This window comes from Anopheles merus, chromosome 2L (assembly GCF_017562075.2).
Source record: "Anopheles merus strain MAF chromosome 2L, AmerM5.1, whole genome shotgun sequence".
NCBI lineage: Eukaryota > Metazoa > Arthropoda > Insecta > Diptera > Culicidae > Anopheles > Anopheles merus.
This window is the reverse complement of record NC_054083.1, coordinates 49,400,285-49,425,692: the sequence shown is the minus strand read 5'-3', so window position 1 is coordinate 49,425,692 and position 25,408 is coordinate 49,400,285. Positions and strand designations below refer to the sequence as shown.

Sequence of the window (25,408 nt, the reverse complement as noted above, 5' to 3'; positions counted from 1 at the left end):
CGTCCAGGCAACGTGAAAGAAGACATCTTTACGAATTGAGATACATTTTGGGGCGTTAAGAGGAGACCATTGCTAAGGGGCGAAAAACGTGCAAGACACACAACACAGCAATAAGGAAAGCCTACCCAGCTTCTGGTACATGTTGCTAAACCCAGGCTCAGGCAACAAGCACGTCGCTTAGCCACCAAGAAAAGGGTCTCTACGCGCGGTAAAGCCTCACTCAAAACGCTAAGCAAAGAATTTTAAATATTTCTCTGCTGCACTCAGCTTCCCCCATCATCTAGCCCTAGCCCTATGTTTCGCTCCTTCAGCGGCCAGTTTCATTCACCCACAAAATTTTAAACATTTAATATCCACCGGGCCAGGGGGCAGGAGGAGGCGGTATGGCTCGTAACGCGACACGTGCTTTTCATTTTTAAGCAGCGCATTGTTCGTTCGAGTTATCGTCAACGGCCCATCGAGCCCGTCATATCTTACGCCGAATTGAATAAATTAAAAGCCCATCCTTTGGCGAAAATAAATGACGATGCTTTTCGGGCGGGATGGGTTTTGTTTTAAAGTGCACAAGAGAGAGAGAGAGAGACAGCAGAAACGGAAAGCAGGGAGACGAAGAGAACGGATTGTCGTATTTCATCGCTTTCTCGCGCTGAGGTTCGTCGCAAACAGACCCCCCCCCTACTATAACGCCGCTGTGTGTTGGCTGTGAGGGAAAACAGCAAGACGACGCAAGACAACAACGCAACGAGAAAAACGAATCGTCTACTCACGGATCATAAAATTCTCTTTGATGTGCTTACAGCAACGGTTCGCTCGCAAAGCTAGGCACGCCGGCGGTTGTCACAGCATCGGGCAGGGAGCGCACGGTGAAACGTTTAGCGGCACCGACACCAAGGCAACAACATCACGCCTACGGAACGGTGGTGAATGCCTGTGTTATCTTTAAAATTATGGCTTTTTGATCGATGTGTCTCTAAAAGCCACATTATCATGCCGCGTGCACAAAGCCCAAACGGGCCCAGCTGAGCTAGAGAGAGTTAGACGTGAGGTCGGGAGGACGCAAGGGAATGGAAGTGTGTAACAAACCGCAGCAAAGCAGGGTTGCAAAGCAAGTCCCAACAAAAAAAAAAAAAAAGCTCACGGATGATGATGGGTTTTGCCACGGGTGTGGGTTAAGACGTTTTTCGGATGTGGCGGGGGGAAATTGTCCCTTTGCGCGAATTGAGGACACACTTGAGCCCGCGTTGCCGTCGTTTGTGGATTTAGCGTACTTTTGGCGTTCTAATAATGCGGTGAAAGCTTTCGTACGTCAGACGGGATTTACAGCAGACAAATTCTTACTAATTGGATGCTTTTCAGAAATCACAAGCTGTTGTTGTTTTATCCCTTCATTTGTTTCCAGTGAGAAAGGAAAAACAAATCTTCTCACAATTGTTTGCACAACCAGACTCGATCGAACATCCCCTCGGTTCAGATTAGCACATCATTTATCATGTTAAATCACTTCCCACGAGATCAGCTCCCCGAACAGAGCGACAAAATTGAACAACGCTAATTGAAACATTATCAACAAAAAGCATCAATTATTCATCCTTTATTGCATAAAGATGGTCCCGCTGGCGTTTAGTGAATAAATTTGCCAGTTTCCCGCAGTGCTGTGACATTTTCAAACCTTCCTTTCGCTCCACCCATTCCTAATCTTCCACCCCAAAAAAAACAGGCAATCCAGAGGAAAAATAAAGAGAAAAACACATTGCACGATGAGGAAAAACAAGTGGAAATGCAATAAAACCATCCTATGTGTCATTACCTGACACACGGAGAGGGAGATAGAGAAAGAGAGAGCGCGCGAAAGGACAGGCGAGCAAAGGAAAGGGCGATATGTAGCGAGGTTTTCCCTCCCACTGAAAGCCAATTTTCAGCGTTGACACGGTTGTTGAGATCGGCATCACCGAAAAAAAAGGGTCGTAGTCTAATGTCAGAGGGTTGTATATATATTTTTTCGTCTTCTTACAATGCTCCACCGCCCAGAGAAAGCAGTGACCAGGCGACCCTCTCAAATAAGATTGATTGTTGTCTCGCTCGGGTGACGTGCAGAGAGGTAGCAGAGTTTATATACATTCATCTTACAGGCTGCTGGCTGGCTTTCTTGGCCATTGGGTGACGTAGGACACATTTCCAGCAACCAATATCCATCCCATCGCGCAGCTTGTTTCATCAATCCTTTGACATCGACCCAAATCCATTTTAAACATATCTCCCGTCTACCATCGAGCGCCGGTGCTTCGGGCACGTCGGTTGCACGCTGGAAGGTCGCCATTGTGAAGCGAAAGAATGCGAAAAAAACCTCAGAACACACCAGAACGCTTCTCATCTATGCCGGGAAGCGAAATGTCAAAACAACAAAAATACTTTCCCAGCTCGCAATCAGTTCCTTTCTGCACAAAGCCCTTTTCCAGGCAGCAGCGCTGGTGGGCGTGTGGACCCTGTAACGAATTAAATACGGAGAAAGTGCTCCTTTTCCAAAACAACTCAGCAGCGCGCGTTCGACGATGGAAAATGGGAATGAATTATGATTGTTATGTTGCAGGCGACCACAAAATTAATTAAACTTAGCCTTGAGAGTGGCTTGGCAAGAGATTAGCCGAGCTCGGTTGATTCCCAGGTTCGCGGTTCAAGGAACTGTTTCTCTCTCTCTCTCTCTCTCTCTCTCTCTCTCTCTCTCTCTCTCTCTCTCTCTCTCTCTCTCTCTTCCGTGAAATGGGGAAATAATAAGTGGACGGATTGGAGACCCGTCCCGAATTTCGCGCTTTTCGAGAGTGAAAAGCCACTTTCGCTTTCACCAACACCACCACAACGACGACACTTGGTGGTTTGTTTCTCTTTCATTTGACTTTATGCTTGCGCCTGTTCTGCTTACATCCAGGGCCCAGGCCCAAATCTAACCATTTTACTGCTGAGGTTTCCCATAACTGGTCGTTTGTCTATGTGTGTGTGTGTATTTGGAAGTGTTTGTCATTGGGTAAGAATGTGTTGCGGTGAGAAACTTTATCCTTTGCCCCATAATCACTGCCGGTGGCCTGAGATTCGGGAAAAGAAGGGAAAGAATGCTGCAGGAAATTCTCCAAACGGCTAGGAGCAAATTCCAGCCCTGCCGGACTCCAAGTCTGTGGACCTTTTCCAGAGAAGGACATCTTGAAATTGTGAATTCGCGTTAAAGAAACTTTCCCGCCAACGGAATAATGTAGAGAGATTATAGAATTCTTAGTACCAGGCTTGAGACTTTCGCCCCTCGAAACCTTTGCTCAAGTGTGGCTTAGATTACGTGAAATCAAAACCACTCAGGTATTTGTCACCTCCAGGAAGGAAGGATTTAACTGTTAAGTGGTTTTATAAGTTCTTTAAATCATATAAAGTTCTTATGGAGGTATGTAACTCCTACACGCAAACGTTGAATGACATTATTAACACTTTTAACAGATTTTCTCGTGCAGTTCCAGCTTTGTTTGAGTCAAAATACATTACCGACGTGACCAAACCACACACACATAAAGCTAGCCAAATAAATGCCAAAATCTTCACCAACTGCAAACTTGTGACATAAATGGTCATCCAACGAACACAGTGTGACAAATTAATGACTGCTAACGAAAACACATGAACCCGAGGACAGCATCCAATCGCTCACCATCGTTCACACTACCGGTAACGAAATTTTTCGGTTCCATTTTCCAGCGAGTTTTTTTTTATTGTCGCTGCTCAGGAGAGGAACAGAATTCCACTGCTCGCCAGTCTCAACTTGCCGGTACCGCATAAAAGTGTCATGTTTTAAGTTTGGCGTGAAAATCGTCACTCTTTCCCGGTGTGGTTGACAGCACACCCCAATGAATGTGTAAGTGAGTTGCTATCCCGGCACGCTTTTCCCGATTTGGTGCATTCTCATCGTACATTTTCATTGCGTTTCGCGTGTTCGTCAACGTTTCACATACACTGGGGTTTTTTTTAATGCAGCCTTTCGCACTAACGAAACCCTGTCAAAGTATCAGTCGCACGTGTGGCTGACAGAGTTGCCCATAAAGGATAACAGCTTCTGTGAGAAGTGCGAAAATGGAAATTTAAACATTTTGCGAACAAACTTTACTCGCCCCGCTCTTTTCGTGACATATTTTAGCTCGTTTCCATCGGTGAGTTTTCGCCAGAAAGAGGTAGAGATGGCAGCAGAGGTAAAATAAATCCCGGCGACACTGTGTGTACGTTAAGCAAACCGTGCAGCTGGCCAAAGCGCTACCTTATGGCTGTAAAAAAGGGAAATCCTTTCCTGAGCAGCACACGTTTCCTCAAAAGCTCGGACAGAGCGCGCTGGGTTTGGTGAGTTTGCTAACGAGCAAAATGTCGCATAAACTTTTATTGCATTTTACACCTTGATAGGTTTGACCCACTTTTCCTTCCCCTCTAGATATGCAAGCTGATATTTAACAAAAGGTTTCAAGGACCAACCGAGTGTCCTGTTCCGTGTAACCGAACACACACACACTCTAGCAACCTTCTCGGCTGTACGAAAAATGGAAACAATCTCTAAACCGATTATGAATAATGACAAACGGTGAAGCGTAACTGTGACTTCCCTCGCGGAAGGGAATTTTGGAATTTTTCAACTCAAACGAACACCGCCCACAGCCGTACGCAGCCCGGTTGCCCTGGTCAGCTCGTGACTGGGCGTGATATTATTAGGAGTAAAATCCAGTTATCAAGCTTTTGTGTGGTGCTCAATGTTCACGGTGTGCTTCGTGTAGGTTTTATTGTGCATTTTTCACGCCTGTGTTGTGTTGACAGTAGACTGCGGGCAGCAACGTGCTGACGTATTTCGGACGCGAGCAAAAAATATCTCGCCCTAGTGTACTAGGCGGCGACCAGTGGCGACGCTTATCGCTGTTTTACGGACTTTATTCGAGCTGACTTTTTGATGGATGTCATTAATCAACCGTACTAAGCGTCTACCGTGTTCCCTGTTCGAATTTGAGTTTATATAAGACGTTTTAGATGACGCTAGAAAAGAGTTGTTACACTAAAATATATAGACAGTATTTGGAACAAAAATCATCATTTTTTTAAATATATTTTAGAAGAACTAATCCTGATAAAGATAGATATAATCTACACAAAAAAACTCCTTTATTCAGTCCATTTTATCTCTGCACAGCTCCAAAACATAATAAATATCCATGTAAAATTCACTGCACATTTTGAGTATTGATTCTGTCCATGTTCAGTCAGACACCGAACATGGTACAGTGCGCGCTCCTCTCCCAAAAAAAGAAGATAAAATTTTATTAGCCATGCTCACTTCCTTTGATTTGTGCATACACCCGTATACAGCAGTCCGCAACAAACCATAAACGTCCAAACAACACCGGTCAGGCGGAAGTCGAAGGAAAACCATGAAACGAACCCAAAAATTGCTCCCGCGAACAAAAGGCGCGACTGCGGCTACGTCAGAAACAGGGGCAATTAAAAATCATTATACGTGAAAAAACGAAGCGAAATGGAATTTACAATTTTTCGACCCATATCCGGTTATTTTGGCCAGTGGATACGGCTGGGTTTAATGATGTTCGCGCTGATGCTGCTGCTGCTGCTGCTGCTGCTGCTATTGAAAGTCGTCACACGGAAGTGAAACATTTCATACCGTCCATATAACGCCCGTTCGTACAGTTTCATCGCTCGCTTTTATGTCGCTTTTTTTACGCTTTAAACATTTACAGCGCACGAATGAGATCATACCCAGCAGTTGGCCCGCGCGTACGGTGAGAAAATGGTGTTTTGGGTGGAACGAGATGGCGTGCATGGCGGGAAGCAGCAGCAGCAGCAGCAGCAGATGGCCCGTTACGGGATGTTCATTCGACCCGCACCAAAGTGCCGGTAACAAGATCGAAGACGAAATGGCAACCGATGCCGATCACCTGGCGCCACTTTTCAAACGGTAAGCGCTGGCGGATTGGTGTCTAGTTTTATTATCCTAGCACACACATGCAGCGCGAAAGGATCTGCCGTTTTATAGTCTGCGGCACACACATACCTAAAAAAAAGAGAACTTTGTCCATCAAAACGGGCAACACAGAGGAACACAGCGAGAGCGGGTTGCGCCAAAGCGAAAATGGTTCTTAAAGACGCTCTGCTCGAAAACGTTGCTCCAGAGCGCTCCATACTCTGGTACTATGTAACCATTTTTATTGCACTTTGAAAAGCAAACGGGACTGCACACCACATCGGGTGGAAACAGTCGTTAAACTTTCCGGATCATATGCTTTCGTATTGCTGGTGATGCACCAGTTTTGTCGTTGTTGCTCCCATGGTTCGAAAATTTGACATTCAAGACCAGCTGGTGGTGAGCTTTCCACTCTCCCAGGTCTATTACCTTCCTTATTTATGGGACATTACAGCAGGACGTAAACACTGAGCAACACATTAAACTGTTCAATTGGAACCATAAAGTTGGGTGTTAGCATTGCTTATTAATTTTGTGAACTAATTGACACATGCTTTAAATTAATGCACCCAATGAAATAAGCCTGCAATAAACTATAAATTAACTTACCTTAAAATCGATATAACCGTTCTTATCCATATCGAACGTTCGAAAGACGTGATCGCAAAACTCTTCTGCATTGCCTGACGGGAAGAACATTTTGTACATATCTACAAACTTCGCCGGCGTTAGCTTGCCGTTTGGACAATCTTGCTGTAAAGAGAAAGAAACGATAAAGAAAGTTTAAAAAAAACTGCCATTCACATCAGCCGTTGCATAATAAGACAGTCATTATTGTTTTGCAACTGTTGGTCAAACTTTTTCCAATCCCGAGAGCACGAGAGATAGCGGCGGCCTTTTTGAGTAGAAGGAAAACTTCTACTCGAGCAGCAAAGCAAAGCACACGCAACACAAAAAAAAACTGAGTCAATTTCCGCGAAAAACAACCAAAACCAGTTTTATGACCTCCAGTTTGCACGGAACAGATTTTCACGCTTGCTTTTCATCTCGGGAAAGTATGTAAATGTTGCGTTTAAATGCGATGTTATTGCACGGCGGAAAAGAACGCAGACATGAGCGGAAAACTTGCCATCCCAAACCCAGGGCGGCAACCCTGAAGAACGTGGTTTTCGAAGGGCTGCAAGAAGGAAACGTGTGCACTCATTTTCATACAGCTTTGCCGGGAGGGAAAACTTTCACTCCGGAGGAAAAGCGCAACAAACCACGAGAAGAATGTCACTAAACGGTGAACACCGCAAATAAGCAGAGAAAGGAAATTATACCTCCACCGAGCGAGGCCGGGGCCACGGGATGGCAGAGTTGGAAAGTTTAACAGTTAAAATAACATTTTCACAACCACTCCCAGGCACGGGACGTAATGTTTCGGAGCGTGCGTACCATGGTGGTGGTGGTGGGGAGAGCAAATTTTATAAAATTGTTGTCAGAGCCGGCTTGTCGTGCCCATCGTGCTTAAATTTTCTTCGAAGGAGAAAACAATAAACAAGCCTCTACCGCCCGTGCACGTTTCAAGGGGTTTTAGGTTGCTGCTGCTGCTGCTGCTTGTGCCTTTTAAAGTTTTCCCTTTATCTCGGTTTCGAATCCTCTCCAGCCGCATGTCTACAGCGAAGACAGGAGAGAGGAAAAGCTCAGAGAAGAGCAGCGAAAGGGCACCAAACCATGTGGGTTTGTGTTGTGTGTTGCGCCTGTGGCCACAGACACAGACACAACGATTTCGCTTTGTACACCAGCGGTTGATAAACACGTTGTGTGCTAAGGGGGAAAACTTTATAGTTTTCCACTTTCATCCGCGCCGTACTGCTGCGGGTTGTACCGGAAAAGCCTTGGAGGCAATTTGGAGCCAAAACAAGGCTTAATGCGAGGAGCCAGGGGACGCAGCAGGACGCGCTGGAGCGTTATGCAATGTGATGTAATATTTTGCAGGCCGGAGAGGACCGGGCGCAAACTAGTCCGTCGCAGAAGAAGGCTTCCCAAAGCAGCTACCGTTCCGCTACGGCAATTATCTTCAACCTTAATGTCATAATAAATCAATGCGCACGTCGGATGGTACTACCAGGAGCTTGGATCTGGCTCCGGGAAGGAGAGAGGAAGAATGTAAATTTAGCCTCAGCGAAATAAACCTCACAAGTAATTATGGAGCGCCTTCGCGTCACGGCAGACGAGCCGGCGCGACAGAAGGTTACTTGTGGCCAAGTTTTTGACGAGTAATGCCATTTATTGCCATGTAGCCGAAACTTTTAATGTGCTTCCCCCAGTGATGTGTATTTTTCTGCCGGTTTTGTCGCCAAATAACAAACAGCCAGACAGCAGTTAAAGTAATTAAGTAAGTCAGTGCTTGACTTATCGATAACGATTTCTGTTTAACTTATTCTCATTTTCATACCAAAGTTTTTGCAAATTTCTTTGGAATATTGAAATTTTAGAAAATAGAATTAAAGACAGAAATTTGCCTCAAAGTATGCAACCCGCATGACAGCCATCCTTAAGCTAGGCAATCTGTATGACAATATTATCTACCCTCTATACTCATCAGGGCTTTGAAGGAAAACAACCAATGCGCGCTTCACCGCGCATAGAGCTTCTCTATCCATTTCATGCCACTAAAATATCGAGCAATACATAAAGACCACCGTTTATGCAATGCCCCACACAATAAATGCAGCACTGCGTAATGAATTGCAAATGTAGCAATCGTGTTAACATTTATTCAAGTGCTCAATAAAACCGAAACATTACGGCCGGCTACATGTCTTACCGCTCTCTTCGTTAGCTTCGTGCGCCCACACAAACACACATATACACATACATACACACACTGTTCCTTTGACTTTTTCATACACACAGCGTAATTCGCTTGTTGACCTTTGGTAGCAATTGTAAACGAATACACAATCAACGAACAATAAGCTTTCCTTCCGTTCCCTTTTTTTCTGCCGACTCCGTTGCCAATCGAAGCGTATCCTCCGCCGCAAGATGAGAACAAAATGGCCGCTTAAACTTACGATACAAGCACGGGAGTTAACGAGGCAGAGAGGGTGCAAGCAAGCCCGTCCCGACAGTCATACACCTATCAGTGGGCGAAAAAATCATGAATCACCTACACGGCACCAACACGTGTACGTTGCTCATGACAGGACCATCAATCAAATGCAAACGTTTAGTTTGAGGGTGTGCAAAACTTTTGCTTGTCCTGTTTCCTGTTAACGGCGTGGGAAATGGATGAAAAAATCAGCCGCAAAGGAACAGAATTTCCTAGCGACTTTGATTCAATGCACCGATAAGATATTAATTTAGATTTGTGCTACGATCCGGAGCCAAACAGACAAAACACACAAGTCGTTGAAGCTAAAGCATTAATTATTTACGCATAAATTACACGGCCGTTTCTTTCTTCCCCTGTGATCCTGCGGTTAGCTCAAAATTGCAATCAAACCCTCATCATTTACCGCAACGATCCTGGGGCTGCGTCAATCAGGCCAACTTTATGCTATCAAGAAGGCGAAAAAAGGGAAATCAAGCCAACGATATTGCATACACCGCACACGCACACAAAGCCTGGTTTGCTCGTTTCACTTTACCCACACCGAGATCATCAGCCGCGTGCTGGCAAGGAAGCAGACCGAACAATCCTTCCGGTTTTTTTGTTGTTGTGTTTGTGCGTAACATTTTTCATCCCGCATACACGCACGCTTATTTCAAAGCACCAGAAGCAACAACGTGATTGATTGATGAAATACCACCTGCTGCTTTTGACAGAGTCAAAAAAAACTGATGAAAAAATGTTCAAAAATATGTACATAAAGTGAATCAATTCAAAACATACAAGAGGTCAATTACGCCCTTTGTAGCGATATTCTTCCCGTGCTGTAAAATACACCTCTCATCATCACGCTCACACGCTTTGCTCATCTCTCGCCGCGCTCTACAGGTGCGCTTGAAAGACGTGCCCCACATATTGGGATGGGAACGTGTTGACTTACACGTCACTAGCGAGCTTTCAGCGTCATACCTCGAGCAACGGCTGGGGCAACAAGCTACCAGCAGCAAACAAACACTTGTCCGCGTCATTGGCGAGATGTGTAGATTTTTTGAAAACCCCCACGAAACACTAATGACGTACGAATACGGTCAGAGTAAACGAACACACAGCACGCCGACAGAGAGAACCGACAGTTTCACTCTTGACACGCACACACTCGCACACTTCGAGCGAATCGATTTTATTCTAATTTTATGTTATTCATCAAGCACGACTATATCCGACATTCAGTGTTTCAACCCACCCAATCTTTGCTTGGTTTTGTGTTCAACATTTCTTCCAACTTTTTCCTCTTACATGTGAAAACGTTATTCGTGTGTACATTCGATGAAGTTAAAGCTTTTTCTAGCCATCAAGTTGCCATGAAAATGTCGTTCCTCGAGCTTGGAATTGATGTTTGAGCTGTAGAGCAAGTTGAGTAAGAAGTGTATTCACACCACATACAAAAAAAAAGATGACACGTCCGCTCTTTTTAAGAGACACTGCAAAGGAATTCCACAACATAATATCGCATTCTCTTTACTTCTAAAGCTCTTTTCAAAGCAAACAAAATTGAGTGTAAAATAATCACACACAAATGAGATGTTTGCCCCACCGGACAACCCGCCTGCCAATACTCAATAACGCGTAAAACTCCACATCGTGTACTTGAAAAGGAAACTCGGCTTCTTCGCTTCAGGGGAAAGAAGAATCATTACACTCAAAGAAGCAACTCATCGTAGGAAAAAAAACGATGGTTAAGGAGTCACTTTTTTGCTTTAGAAAAATTCGATCGACAATCGAATCACCGTCATCATAGCTGATTCGACTCCGCAAACATGGCGAATTCGACCTTTCCCGTCTGCATCAAGATTTTAACCAATCGCACAGAAGAAGGCTTCCCACGCCAAGCACGGCTATTGATTGGGAAAAGCATTCCGTGTGCCCATTGTCATACTATCGTACCGGTGGTTGTGTGTGTGTCGTGACGGGTGAAAGAGAAAAAAAGAAACGAAGCGGAACTTCTCTTACGAGCAGCTCGTGTATTGATTATTTTTTCGTCATCAACTACCACTAACTAGTTATTTTTTCTACTCTTCCCTTTTTGCCTTTCGCGATGCTGTCTTGCATTTTGATGAAGGATTTTTGGTACCCAGGTACACACAGCAAGAAGAAGAAGAGAGAAAAAACATGATTAGCCACTCAACTTCGCAGAAATACGGTACAAGAAGGTGAAGAGGTGATTGAATTTGTTAATTAAAATTTCCTTGTCAAATGACACGGCGAAAGGCAGAAACGACGAGAAAGTTTTGGGACAACCTTAGAAAAGAGAGATGCACAATGGGGAGGAAAATCCGGGAAGGGGTGATAGTTTTTGAGTTGCAAGTTGCTTAAACAGATACCTGTTTTAACTTTCTATTCGTGACTTTTTTTTATTTTTTTGCTGTCTTCGAAAGTGCATCATTGCAGAATTCGATGCGGAAAATAAATTAAAATAAACATTTCCGGTTTTCGGTGTGTTTTAATTTGGCGAAAGCAAGGCACATTTTGACGGCACTAAATATTAAAACTTTAATGTTGATTTTATCCCTCTGACGCTCAGCAGTGAGTGTGAAAATGACAAAATGGTGTCCAGTTCTAACTACAATTTGTTGAGAATTTTCGCCTATTTTAAGGTGAACACTCACACTCACTTGATGTAGGGAAGCAGGAAATTGCTCGCTAGAAACGTTAAGCTCCGCTATCATTAAATTTCCTTGTGGCCAGTGCGCTCCTAGAGCAATGGAAGCACGAAATATCTAATCTTAGTTTGGGATCTGCTATAGCTATTAACCGCCCGAAACAAGGATAAATTATGCTAGTTGCTCCCTGTGTCCCAGGATTTACACCAGCCCATACACACCTACCGAAAAGCCCCAAGCGAAAACAAGATTCCGGTAGTTTCTGTCACATAAATTGGATTTCAAAATACGTACCACCGTAAAACCGTAATGAAAATGTGTATGGGAAAGTTTCTTCTCCTCGCTTTTATTCTATTGCACCCCTTTCCCACCTGCAGCCCCTCTCCTCCTACACGTCCTACTCACTCAGGTTCTTTTAGCTAAAGCAAAACCATACATTTCCGGAACCGTCACTGACAAAGCGTGATGGAATAAAACTATGCACATTTCCTGCTTTCCATCCAGCATTGGGTTCCGTTGTTTGGTGCCGTTTTTGTGCGAACTGTTCAACAGGACAGCAGATACTGCTGTGGGAAAACGTTGGAAGCACGACCTGAGCATTGGGACGCACTGTGCTGTGTTGAAAAGCTAGGCCCCTGTTATTTTACAGAGCATTCAACATGGTCGCACATCGTAGGATAAAGTTTGCTGCGGCACAGTTTTAGCACATGAAGTCCGGGGCATCGCTAGAAGCACAAGCCTGGGACAGACCGGATTTCACACCAGCGTCAGTGAGACAGAGTGAGAGAGCAGTGACGTTTATGATCATCATTGTATTCACTTCATGACTTTCCTCCGGATATGGACATCCGCAAACTTCAATGACTGACACAAAGGGGCTGAACCGTGGTGTAAAATGTGTGATGTAAATTAAATAAAGCTAATAATATGTGTCCCAACAAACTAGCTCTCGCTCTTTCTCTCCTGCTGTGTGACACTTTTCGTGCCAGAAAGCCACTGTTATGATTTGTGGTTCCCTTGCGCCGGGTCCGGGTAAATAGAGGTTGAAAGTGGAGAGTTTGTTGCGAACGATGATTTCTTCCCGGACACTGCAACTGCCTTCGCCGCCAAAGACACTTCACTGATTGACACCTAACAGTCAGGGGCTCCAAGACGAGTGTGTGTGTGTGTGTCATTTCGATTATGCAACATTCACACAACTATATTACAATGGCCATTATTGTTCCTAGCACACATTGCCATCTTGAGTAGTACACCCTCAGAGCAAACGACCACGCACATCGCTCTCGTTGATGGTTTAACCAACCAGTTGAAGTGTCTTGCATTATCTCCCAAGTCGGAACAAACTCGAGAACAACAGCTAAGAACATCGAATGGACATGTACACGCTTGCCTCTTGTCGCACCGACCAATCCGGCCGACCGGTCCCACAAGACTTCTTGTGGTGCCCACGTAATGGAATCTAATTTCCGTCCACTATAAAAGCTGACCACCAGTGAAGATTGTTGCGTGGGCTGCAGGAACGCTTACGACCCACAATGCAATTGAAATTTCACACAAGATTAATGTAAGCGTAAGTGGCGATTCGTCCTTGAAAATGCATCCCGCACTAGCGACGCTAAGAAGTTCATGGTCTTCTAAACCGTACCGTAGATCCTTTTGTAAGTCCGATGAAAGAGTGACACAGAGAGCAGCAACATTAAGGCCTGCTAATTCTATCCAGCTTGCCATGCTCCAACAGTGTGTGATGGCTTGACCTTACACGCCTGACACCCTGTGCTGGGTGGTGTTGCATATGCCGATATAGGCCGATAGGAGTGTGCAGGTGGGATTGCGAGTGGGGTAATCATGTTCTGTGTCTAACCGATAAATTATTCCAGCTCAACAATGTTAAGGTTTAACCGGGCGCAACGGCACGTGAAGTGGATTTGTACCCCTCGGTGCATTGTGTGCTGCGGTGCATTACACAAACAAGCAGAACCCGGCCAGAACCGCGTGGCTGCGAATCCGATTGGATTTATCAATAAGCCGTGAAATGTTGCTCCACAGGCGTGCGCGCCCGTGCTGTGGCGAGAACAAAAAAAAACTGTGTCCCCTTTTTTGTTTTAGCGACCATCCGTCTCCTCTCCTCCATTTGTCAATTGTAATGGAGATAAAATAATCAGAGCACTTCAAGCGGAATTGGTTTGGTGAAGTATTTATTCAAAACAAAAACATGTGCCATAAATCGTGACGGTACACGTTTTGTTAATCGTTGCGTGCTGTTTTCTGTGTACTTAAAGCTGGCCGGGGACCTGAATAAACTGATCGTTTAATTCCAGGCAACACGTGCCAATGGAGCCTGTTGATTTAAATCGCTTTGGCTTAATCTGTTCCGGGGGACAATGTTATTTTATTAATATATGACGTCAGCAGGGCATGTTTTTGATAAGACACATCACGGAAAGCATCACGAACGCATATGAGATGACGCAAGAATTTCAACGAATCTTTACAATTTTCTTTAAGCACCTAATTCAAGCTTCCGAAAGCAATACTCATCACAATTAGCCATCCGCCTGTGCGGGAAAATTATAATCTTACGGTTCAACGTTCCACCGTTTCCACCTTCAAAACCAGTGCACACGCCGGGTCAGCCGAGGCAAACGCAAACGGCAGCCAATTCGTAGATAAATACCCAATGATACCGTCCTACAGTCGGCTATAATTAGCCCGCTCGGTCCTTGCGTGTGTGTGTTTGTCTATGAGAGCTAGTCGGTAGCATCTCCAGTTGCGACGGTAGGCACTTCTTAATTAGCCTACCGTAATATGAGCCTATCTTGAGCTAAATAAAGTAAACCGACCGCTATTTTCCCACTCCCCGTACCGACACCACCGGCCTACGACTACGGGTGGCGAGTGGCCAACAGTATCAATGTCTGCGAGCAGGATTAAAGCTCACCCAGGATCGGAGAAGGACACACACACAAACGCAGAGTCGTCGTACGTAAAATTACCAACACATTAAAGACACGCAGTCACTTGTACTTGCTGCACCACTGGGAGGAAAGAAAACAGAAAGGATGTTTAGTGTTTCGGTTCGGCGCCTAATGCACACAATTCACTCTCGTCGTGCCACAGCCCACGTAACTGGTGTAAAAATGGTTTGCAGAATTCGTGCGCCCAGAAGAGGTTGGCGCAACAAGCGGACAACGACCGTCCGTTGATATTGGGATATCAAATTACGTTTAATGCTTTTTATACACACTTTCACCGCCACACCCTTTCCGGGCGATGGCCGACACCAGCTTTTACGTGCTTTCGGGCGTGGGGTTGCTTTGCAGCAGCAAACTGTGCCAGCAACATGATGGATAAATATTTGGAATTGATTTTCTCGACTAAAACTGCAATAAATAAAACAAACACAAAACAGTGTCATACAAAATGTCAAATTATTTCTTTGCATTTTATCCGTACGCTTTCATTTGTTTGCTTCATTTTGTTCCACCAACAACAGCGGCTCACAGAATGTGGCAACAACTACCGAGAGAAATGCCCTCCCTCAACGGATTAACGGATTAGCTAAATTGATCCGAAATTACATCCACTGTTCCACCGTCGAAAGCGCCCTAACAATTACCATCGTTTATAGAAGCAAACATTGAGCTTTCGGGTCATCGGAATGTCAGATCCTACAGAATAGAAATAGTTTTATCAAGAACGAATCTTTTTAACAATGCAGCATCAAGCCAATGACGTTCGTGTTTCAAGGGTTTTTATGTGACCAATTTCAAGCAAAAGCTCATTTTAACGATAAAAAATAGAAACTTCATCCTACTTCTTGCCAATTTTCATAGCGATTTGCCATTTCTAAACCTTATCTCATTTCATTTGTTTTTCACACTTTAGCTGCTTTCTTTCGCCGGAAAGGAAGACTGTTTCCACAGATCATAGCAATGTCATGATTTGCATTTCCGCAAAAAAAGGGAAATTCATTCGTCAACAGTCCACAACGATCCCGAAAACATCCTCAGGCATCCACTGCGAGTGGAATGTGTGTGAGAGAGAGAGGGTGCGAAATTAAATTTTCATTATTGAACGGAGCACGAGTACTCTTCACGAACTGGTCTCGGCCGCATGAAGCAGCAGCAGCGCCAGCAGTAGCTCAACAGTTGGCCATCTATTATCCGCACGCTTGCTCGCTTGCCGCCCGCGTTCTCATCACGCACCCTTCAGATCGATATCCTTTTCATCATCGCAATGAACCTCGATAAGACACACGCCGGGGCAAGTCCCAAGCATCCACCGCCATCATCAACGCCGGCATCGATCGAGGAAACGTGAAAATTTAATCACCTTCCCAGTGTGCCCTCGCTGCACGAGCGGGATAAAAAGCGTTAGCCGTATCGTTTCCCGTCGATTGGATGGTGCTACAATTCATCCGGTTTTCTATTAGATAGAAAGCACACACACACACGCACACAGAAACATTTGGGAAATGGAAAGAGCCACCACCGATTGTGCAGAGTTGGCATTCTTCCAATGGCAGCAATTTTGAAACCAAAACACTTAAAGCCGATTACAGCACAGTTCATTTTCCAGTTGGCGAAACTGGTTCAATATGAGCGTCTTTAACGAGAGGGAAAAACAAGCGATTTTGCTACAAGCAACGAAAGAAACTCACATTACCCGTTTACATGTTTCAAACAATTCAAACTAAAAGTTACCTTTAAAACATCAAACTAAAATAACCTTCTTTAGAAACGAAGCAAGTTAAAAGGACGAAAAAATAAAACTCTGAAAACTCATCACAAAACACGTCGTCGCCGGAAAAGTAGCTGCTGCCCGGCGAGAGGATGGAAAAACTTTTAACTATTGAACATGCCCCCGCATTGCAAGTGCCGTAAAGTGTTGGTAGAGATTTTTCTTTTCATCGAAATTCCACTACAATCTTTCCGGTCTCTTTTCTCAACCACCACCACCACCACACCTCCGCACACTCAACCTTACATAGATCTTAACGAGCTGGAAAAAAACTTGCCTCTCGTCACCAGTGCAAAACCTTAAATGGATGGAAGATGTGATCTAAAAGAGTCTTCAACGAACGAGCCTAACCCGGGGGCGCGCTGAAAGCGAAAACGATGTGCAGGAAGAGTCGATTCACACACACACACAACGTACACATCTGCCCCATGGTCTGATGGAACGGAACAGAAGTTAAATCCTCGAAAACCACACACTTACAATCATAAAAAGGATTGTGCGCATACATTCACGTCCATGAGTTCGTATGTGCTAAGCGTGCGTTAATGCAGCTGAGGAAATGAAGAAAAATAAATGCCATCTTCAGTAGTCCATTCAAGAAACGTTGTCTTCGCCGACATCGGCATCATTCGAGCGGCACCAGATGAAGTTTAAGATGAAGCAAATGCGATACTCGAAAGAGAGCAAAAACGACTCTTAAAATCACCATAATATTCACGGCACACATGCATGCGAGCGAAAGTTTCAGCGCGCGGTGAATCCTGGTCACGGCACCAGGGATACAAAAGACAAAAAGATAACAGAGAAACCAGGGGAGGGGAAGGGGGATCTCTCGCTTGCTTTACGATTTTTTCATGGCGTCGACAGAAAAGGCGAAACTTTTCTCCATATAAGAGCAAACTTTGCCTAACACAATGCATTTTTGCACCCCTCCCTTCCTTCACATATCTTCACATACCCGTTCATCTGCTCGGTGCTCGGTTAGTAGTATAATGAACAGCAGTGCGCTTCTGTTTGAATGTGCGAACCCTGGCTTCTGCTCTCGTTGCTGCTCCTTATCTCTGTTTCGCTTTCTCACTCGCTCTCTCAGCCTTGCACAGCTTGCATCAACGAATGCACCTTCGTCAGTTTAATGCAGGCGTGTGTTACCCTCCGGTACTTATTGAAGGGAACTTTGTTAATTGAATAAGAGTAGTTGCTTCTTCACGAGCGGCGATGCCAACCTTCGCGTACCCTGGATTACCCGCAAAGTTGATTGTAGCTGATTATGTTTGCCATAGGACGCGCGAACGCTCGCTCGCTTGCTCTCCTCGCTATCGTTACATCTTGCTGGGCACTGGGATGCCTAATGGGATGACTGAAACCTGACAGGGAACATAGATAGCACAAACCGACGCTTTCGCAAACGATCTGCTGCCATAGTGCGGGCAAGGGCAACCGGTTGTATATATACGCGCGACATGGTGGTTGTGAACACGTGCGTACAAAAGAGCATACCAAGCTCAAGAGGGAGGCTCAGATACCTTGGCGCCGCGCAGCAGCAGTATTAGCGTCGTGGTGTGTAATTTGATTTATGGTTTCAATTAAGTGATATCGGAAGGATTAGACATCTATCGCCCCGAATGGGAAGAAGTGATGCCAGTGCCAGCCGCGCCGAGCCTTTTCGGCGAAGATTACCTCCGAAATTAATTATGTGGGTACACGGTGTGCCTGCTGGCAAAGGAAATGGCCGGGAAAATATTGCCCAATGTCAAAGACTCTCATTGTAATGGAATTACACAGAACTGTGCCTCGCGTCTCTTTTTGGAGTGTCTGCAAGCAACCTCTTTGTTTTTCAATTTCAATTAGATACTGCAGACGATCGGCAGTGTTTTACTTCAAACGTTCTCGTTTCCCTTTTTCCTACGCTTCCAATTTCCTTCCCTGGGGCTAATAAGACACTTCGATTAGACTCGCTGTCGCTGTCAAAACACAACACTGGAAGCCAATATCAAAGGAAACCGTCGCCATCTTTCGGTCCTTCGCAGCTGTCGCTCATTTACCCAATTTCCGACGAAATCGAGGCATTTTAAGGACATTTGTCCGCAAGATGATGACTCCGGGCAAGCTGTCAAGCCTTGCCCGCCGCTGGCACGAAACGACCAAAAAACGAAACGGCCCAACTTCCTTTTACGCTAAATTCAATTACGCCTCGCGACACTGGGACTACCTTCATTTGTTTCATCTGCTGCTGCCCAACAGAGGGAGAAAAAAATTGCCCGAACGGACTGAAACTCAAACACAATAAAAGCGAAATGAAATCCATCAAACTGCCTCGTGCAAGAACGCGACATTCCACCGCACACCGCGCCCCGGCGTGATGAGACAAAGCAAGCTAGAGCGATTACAAAGACAGACAAGGCTTTGATCTGTCAGCGTTTCGTGCGGCTAGAAGAAAAAAAAACACCGCCCTGTTTGCTGGGAAATTAGATGCGCTCGACCGTGACAAGGCAAGGAAAAACACTTCATTTGAAAGTGGGAAAGGCTCCTCCCCCTGTTTTCCCTCTCCGATCAGCCTAAACACCTGTACCATACTCTAGGCGCACCATCATTGCGTCAAAGTCAACGTTTGCCGCTGATGGGCTTTTCGCCAAAACGTTTACACCACTTACCTTGAAGCCTTTGTACCATTCCTTGATTGTGGACTCGTCGTATCGGGTGTGCGATTTGAGAAAGTCCATGTCCTCCTTGGACAGGCGGTCTTTACTACCTAAGCAGCCCATGTCCTGTTTTGGTGGGAGAAGAACAACGAGAAGAAATGCGTCAGAATCACACTCATCGATCGATCAAACGTTATACTGATAATATGAATGCCAGAAATTGCACATTCCAGATAAATTAAAGCACAATGTATACATACAAACATATAAAATTTAAAAGAACAACGCATTGCCATGATACAACGAAATGTTGAATAATGTTTGCCATAAAGTAAGACAAATGATAAACACGCGCACAAACTTTCAAGATATTTTCAAGTAGGTCCAATTACAATATACATGGATAAATAAGCATCCCTCAAGCACCAAGCAACCCCGCCGTCCGATAATGTAACAAAACTCCATGCAAACATGCTGAACGAATCAAGGACACAAAATGGTATGGGAGAAACCGCTCTCCGCCACTGCTTTGATTAAGAACAACTCCATGCACTGGCTGCAAATTTGCAAAGCGTGTTTCGGTGTCTATGTGTGTGTGTGTTTTGTTTTCCCACCTTCACGCAAAGCAACGTATCATCGTCCTCGCGTGTGAACGGATTAGTGTACGGATCGCCAACCGTTGGATCGGCCACCGTGCCGCCAACCAGGAGGCAAAGGGCCACCCAACGTAGCAGCGCACCGGGGCGGCTCCACGCTCGTCCGCCTGCTTTGAGAAGTGACATTCGGGGGTGGCCACTTGAGGTACGCTGTGATCGGTAAGTGTAAGTGCCTATGTTTATTTGTGGTGTAATGTTTTTGTTTTTGTTTTTTTCAGTTTGATGATGATGAGTCGCCTTCTGTTTTATTTTGGTGCGAGTGTTCTATTCAGTGCTGTGCAAGAGTGCGCTAAGCGAAACCAAAAATCATCCCACTGCAAGTTGACGAGAGAATGGAAAGATAAAACAGAGAAGAATAAGATAAAGAAGAAGAAGAAGGAGCAGAATAAAAAAGAGGAGGAGGAGAAGAGGTAGAATAGTATAATAAGGGAAAGTAAAATGTGAATGTGTGGAAGATAACAATGTAAGGAAATACTGAATGATTCTGGATCGATAAAATCGTTGCTACAACAAACGGTTGCTATCAGATAAGAAAACTTCTCGAGGTGCGCACCGGAGAGGAAAAAGAAGAGATCTGCCCTATTCACCGAAACGATTCGTCCCCGTCCGCTATAGCCCTGCCATCGAAGCGCAACAATATAATGGGCAAGGGTTTCGTACGTCAATTCCTTCCAAAATCGATTCAATTTCAGTGTGCCAATAAGGCTGTAGTGTTTATGCCGCACGAGAAAGTGTACTTTAGCAAAAGAAAGTGACGAACGGCAACCCCCCCGTCCCTTTCACCCCCTAATCCGATTACGCCCAAAGTATCCTTTTCTGTTCCATCGAATGCTGTCCCAATCAACAGAACATTCTAGCTAGCGTGGAACAAATAGAAGGCTTCAGGCTTCACAAACCCATTCGAACAGAAACGGAGCTGCTGTAACAAGAAACAGCCCTTCTGGAAAGGAAAAAATGGGAATGTTATCTTCTAATAAAACAATGCAGCGGTAAGTTACCGATCAACACACTCGTTCACAATCGCAAAAGGTACCCACAACCAACCATCCAATGGAAGTAATCTCGTCTTGCACGTATCAAAGTCAGTTTTCGTTTCTTATTTGCAGCGCACACTTGCCATGGATCCCGCGTGTATCGATGCGAGTGAAATCGAATCATGTCCCCATTTCGGAGCACGGTCCACGGTGTATCGGTCGCAATCGCATCCAATGTGCTATTTTTAACATTGTGTTTTTTCCCCCGATTCGAGCTATTTATTTGAGGATTTAAAATCGAAGTGCCTGGTTCAGCAAATCGGATCGGTGAATGCAACGGGGGGAAACCCCCTTTACAATGTGCCAAAAATAAACCTATGGAAGTAACGTTTTTAATGTATGATTGAACGAAAAGTCTATTTTCCACTAACTATTTTTCACAAAGCATGCACAATTGGATGCAAATAACTTCGCCTTAATGAAGTCATGCACTGAAAACATCCTGCTACCATCGGTAACCCCACACATCAGTGGGCATTGCTCAACCGACCCGAGATGGCTAAACACATCACGGTGGTTTTCGGTTTCGCTACGCACTAATAATCTCGCCATGGCTTAATGAATTCATTCTGCTCACCTGATCCACACGGGATTTAGCGGTGGTAGGTAGCTTTAGAGTTTTGAACGAATTACCAAAAGCAACAGCGCTACAAAATCAGTACCTCAGAACGACAAAATGGACGATTTTGTGTGCAGCTCGGTGCAGTTTGTTTCGCAAAAAAAAAAACAACCACATTCGAGAAAGATTAGAACAAAACACGACGTACTCCAACAAACAGGCACATAAAATTTGCATTGCCAGCAATCTGTCACGCTCATCACGCGCGCCATGGATGGCACGAAAGCCACTGGCGGTGGTACTAAAACACCATCGCAGGAACACAGAGTGACATTCGGCACCAATCACCTTCGGTCGCTTTGGCCGCCCCGATAGCAAACCAAACAAGGATTTCCAAATGGAATATGTTTTGAATGGTAAATCGAAACGAACCTCAACAAGCGCAACCCCACACTGCCCCCTGCCCGACAGCCGCGCAGTGTCCAGCCGAAAACCGCTCCAACTACTCTCGCTCGGGGAAAGTGTGGTTTTCCAATAGTCAATCGACCACCGACGGAAGGGAAAAACCACCCGGCGTCGGACCTGGCACATCGTACTGGTTAGTGGGAACTGTTGCTAAATTGAAAAACGATTTCCCGTCAATCCCTCCTCACTGACACTATTCTCTGTTAGCCTCTCACTTGCGCTCTCGCTCTCTCTCTCTGTCTCTCACGGCAATTGGAGCCACCAAGAGATACTCATTTCTTTACCTCCGTTCCCTGCTTTCCCGAGTGCTGTAGCCGGACCGATCTCATTTGGTTTGGTCAGCCCATTTGGGATTTTCGTAACGGAGGAGCGCGCACACGCACACGAACCATTTCCAATTTGCAATCGTCCGCACAGCGTGGGGTAGTAGGTGGATTGCTAGCGCCAGTGGGATTAAATGCACCATCCTGGGCCAACGTTTACCAACGTTTCGTCAGGTCCACTTCAATATCGATGAATTAGAAAAGGCAGACGAAGGGGCGAGGAGGCCTGTCGGCTTAGAGGCCACTCCGCTCCAGTAGCTTCCCGTCCCGTCTGTAAAGCACACAACGGTACACTAAGGCTTTCATTTATCAATCCATACAGCAAGCATCAGCAGTTTGATGAGCCGATGGTACACGCGCGTTTGGTGCGTTTGTTCGATTCGCTGATGTAGATAAAAATTCAATTTACTCCCATCAATAAGCAAAACTAAATGAACAGTTAGCCCCAGAGCAGACGGTTCGGGGTTCGCCGAAACGGTTCGGCGGTTGCAATAAAAGCACCATTGCGCGATGAATGCAAGCAATCAGACAATGGGTCATTGCTGTTTTAAGCCTTTATTCGCACACACGACAGGGCTGACAAAACATTTAACCTCTTTTGTGCAACGCGTTTCGTGGCAAGTATGCTTAGTTCGCATGAGAGCGGCTAGGCGTCTCCTTTTTATAAACATGATTTTTTCTAATAGAGAAAAAAGGATAGTATTCTTTCAGCTCTTATGATACAACCAAAAGAGTCACTTTTTACCTGCACACTATCAACTATCGAAAACGTGAACAAATTAAATTATTATCTGCGTCCTTTTTCAACAACCACCATGCGCCTCCATTCGGGAGGAAGTTCGTTGCGAACACATTTTCCACGATAATAAATCTCAACTGCCAACACCATACATTAAAATCAGATTCGCATGTTATTCTGCAACACAAATGACATTCAAAATGTTTATTTTTTCCCCCTGCTGAACGAATTGTTGCACGACAAACTGCACACGGAGCGAAGTGAGAAACAAAGAGATAAATTGAAAATTAAATTAAGCAATTCTGCCTACCCATTTCCGCAGCGTCAGCTCCGCACACCAACCACACTTCCCGCTCCCTATAAATGTACAGAAAAGCAACACGGTTGTGGAAAATGTTCTGTTTCACACCACCCGAAAAAGCCTGCTAGCTTAAATGTTTTTTTTTCCTTCAATTTGCTGTATATTGTTGAAGTTTTTATTTTCCTTCGCGCCGAAAGCTCTTGCGGCGCAATCGTTTCGACCTCCTGTACGGCACACCATGTGTTGATGAATGTTCGTACATTGTATCACGAAAAACGGAACGGTTTGATTGTTCTCGCAGGCTTTGTAATTTGTCCCTAAAACAATGGCAAAGTAATGCATTCGAAAAGAGCCAATAGCATAACACGGTGTTACTTTTTTACCATAAAATGTATTGTTGGATATAACATGGTTGGCTTCTGTAACGGACAAGATCGACCTTCAACTTTGTCCCATCAATGCCAAATAAGCAAAGCGAAGCACCACATCATTAGCATAGTGAATAAATAATCCATGCAAATTTCCTTCACAAACGGAACATCCATCTTGATTATCTCTCACTCCCCCCCCCCCAGGAGTGCGTGTGTGTGTGGGTACGCTTAGCATGATCGAAAGCACTGTTTCATCACAAATAATTTCTCATTCCATTTTTGCTACCACCAACAACCACCCCATCGGTGTGGCATTGGCTCACCAAAGGATCAGCCAAGCAATTTTCACCGTTTGCAATGAGAACCCTTCCAATCACGTCAGGACGTCGAAAGTAATCCTTTCTGCGCCGCCTTGAGGGAGCCACCCAAGGGAAATGGTCCTCTTCGTAGCACCTTCAATGACCCATATATCCCAAGGGACCTGGCAACACCGAACATGGTTCAGCAGTCTCGGGGCTCCGGGGCCAAGGAAAGCCCGAAACATAAATAACCGAAGCCAATGGAGCGTCCCAATGCCGTGGTGGTCCTCTCTTCACTGCTGGAAAGACAAAACGCCCGACAAAGAGGTTAAACTATACACCTCTGGACGGTGTGTGTGTCTGTGTGTGTGTGTGTGTGTGTGTTTGTGTCCGAGAAAGCCAACGAAACGGACCCGCAACGGTGGGAAAGTGTGGTTTCCGTTTTTGTACTCAGTTTATGGTTCCTCGTAGGATATGCTACCATATTTTTTGTACTGACGCTTCCTCTTGTTTTAGTACACTTTTCTCCTGCCCCATTTGCAACCGGGTAAGTGTCAATGATTGTACGTGAGCTGAATTAAACATGCCCTATTCGAAGGCCCTTGACCAGCACACGTTCGCTCCAGCAAGAAGGAAACTGGTCACACGAAGGAAAAATATCTACCACCATCAGTTCCCGCCGCACAGCCCCGATAAGCATCCAGATTAAAACACTGTTCCTGAGGATGGTTCCACACTGGCACCGAGTTACAAATGATTACTTTACGAGTTACTTGACAATTCACAAAGTGTACCGAATGCAAGGTTAGTTCGGTTTAGATAGTGCAATAAATATCTATGGAAAAATGATGATGCACAACACTACCCGTTTGATTCGATTGAAACTACAGTTTAGTGAAACAAAAGCGTCACCTTAAAGCTTATTTAAGTTCAGCTCACATATCGTCAACGCAACTTTACTGTCTGTCCGTGTATGACCTTGAATAAAAATAAAAGAATCCTGCCTTATCTCACAACCAAAACCAGAACCTTTTTAGCCAGACGCTCCAGTGAATCACATAATGTATCGCCCGACTATCCCCGATTATTTTTGTACGAGCCTATTGACATGGGTACACGTCACTACGGTTTGTAAAAATACCAACCCATCCTATTCGAATTCCATCCAGCGTTTGAAAATGGAATATTTGTCTGCTTTCCGTTCCATTATATTTATGATGGTGGCTTATGTACGCACTGTGAATCAGTTTTGCTTACCAAACAAACAACCCAACGATACTATTAACCTAGCTTTAATGTTTTATGACGTATGAAGGGAAGCAAACACTCTACCGTAATCATCACATAATGGAATGGATTGATGGATAATGCAAATTTAAACCATCATCGATGGTGCAAGAGTGGATAAGCGGTAAAAAATATCAATAAAGTAATTAGTTTGCCGACATGATAAAAAATCCATTTCATTCTGTTTGTGTTAGGCAGGTTCTAAATTCTCTTTAAAACTGCTGCAATGTTCTCACCCTGCCAACAGGGCTA

General features: G+C 44.9%; 2 protein-coding genes across 20 annotated transcripts in view; both read right to left on the bottom strand.

Annotated features, from left to right (window-relative positions):
* The window catches only part of LOC121592118 (neurocalcin homolog), a 113,070-nt gene that overhangs the window by 37,161 nt on the left and 50,501 nt on the right, over positions 1 to 25,408 (bottom strand). The window lies entirely within an intron of this gene.
* The window catches only part of LOC121592117 (neuronal calcium sensor 2), an 86,472-nt gene that overhangs the window by 19,763 nt on the left and 41,301 nt on the right, over positions 1 to 25,408 (bottom strand). For 10 of the 11 annotated variants that reach the window (XM_041913417.1, XM_041913426.1, XM_041913422.1 and 7 more), the window contains 2 exons: positions 19,135 to 19,248; positions 6,593 to 6,736 (listed from right to left, as the gene is read on the bottom strand). In XM_041913417.1, coding sequence (XP_041769351.1) covers positions 6,593 to 6,736; positions 19,135 to 19,248 — 258 coding nt within the window. Of the gene's footprint in view, positions 1 to 6,592; positions 6,737 to 19,134; positions 19,249 to 19,736; positions 20,093 to 25,408 lie in introns of those variants that run through there. The other variant, XM_041913416.1, reaches the window with a different exon arrangement.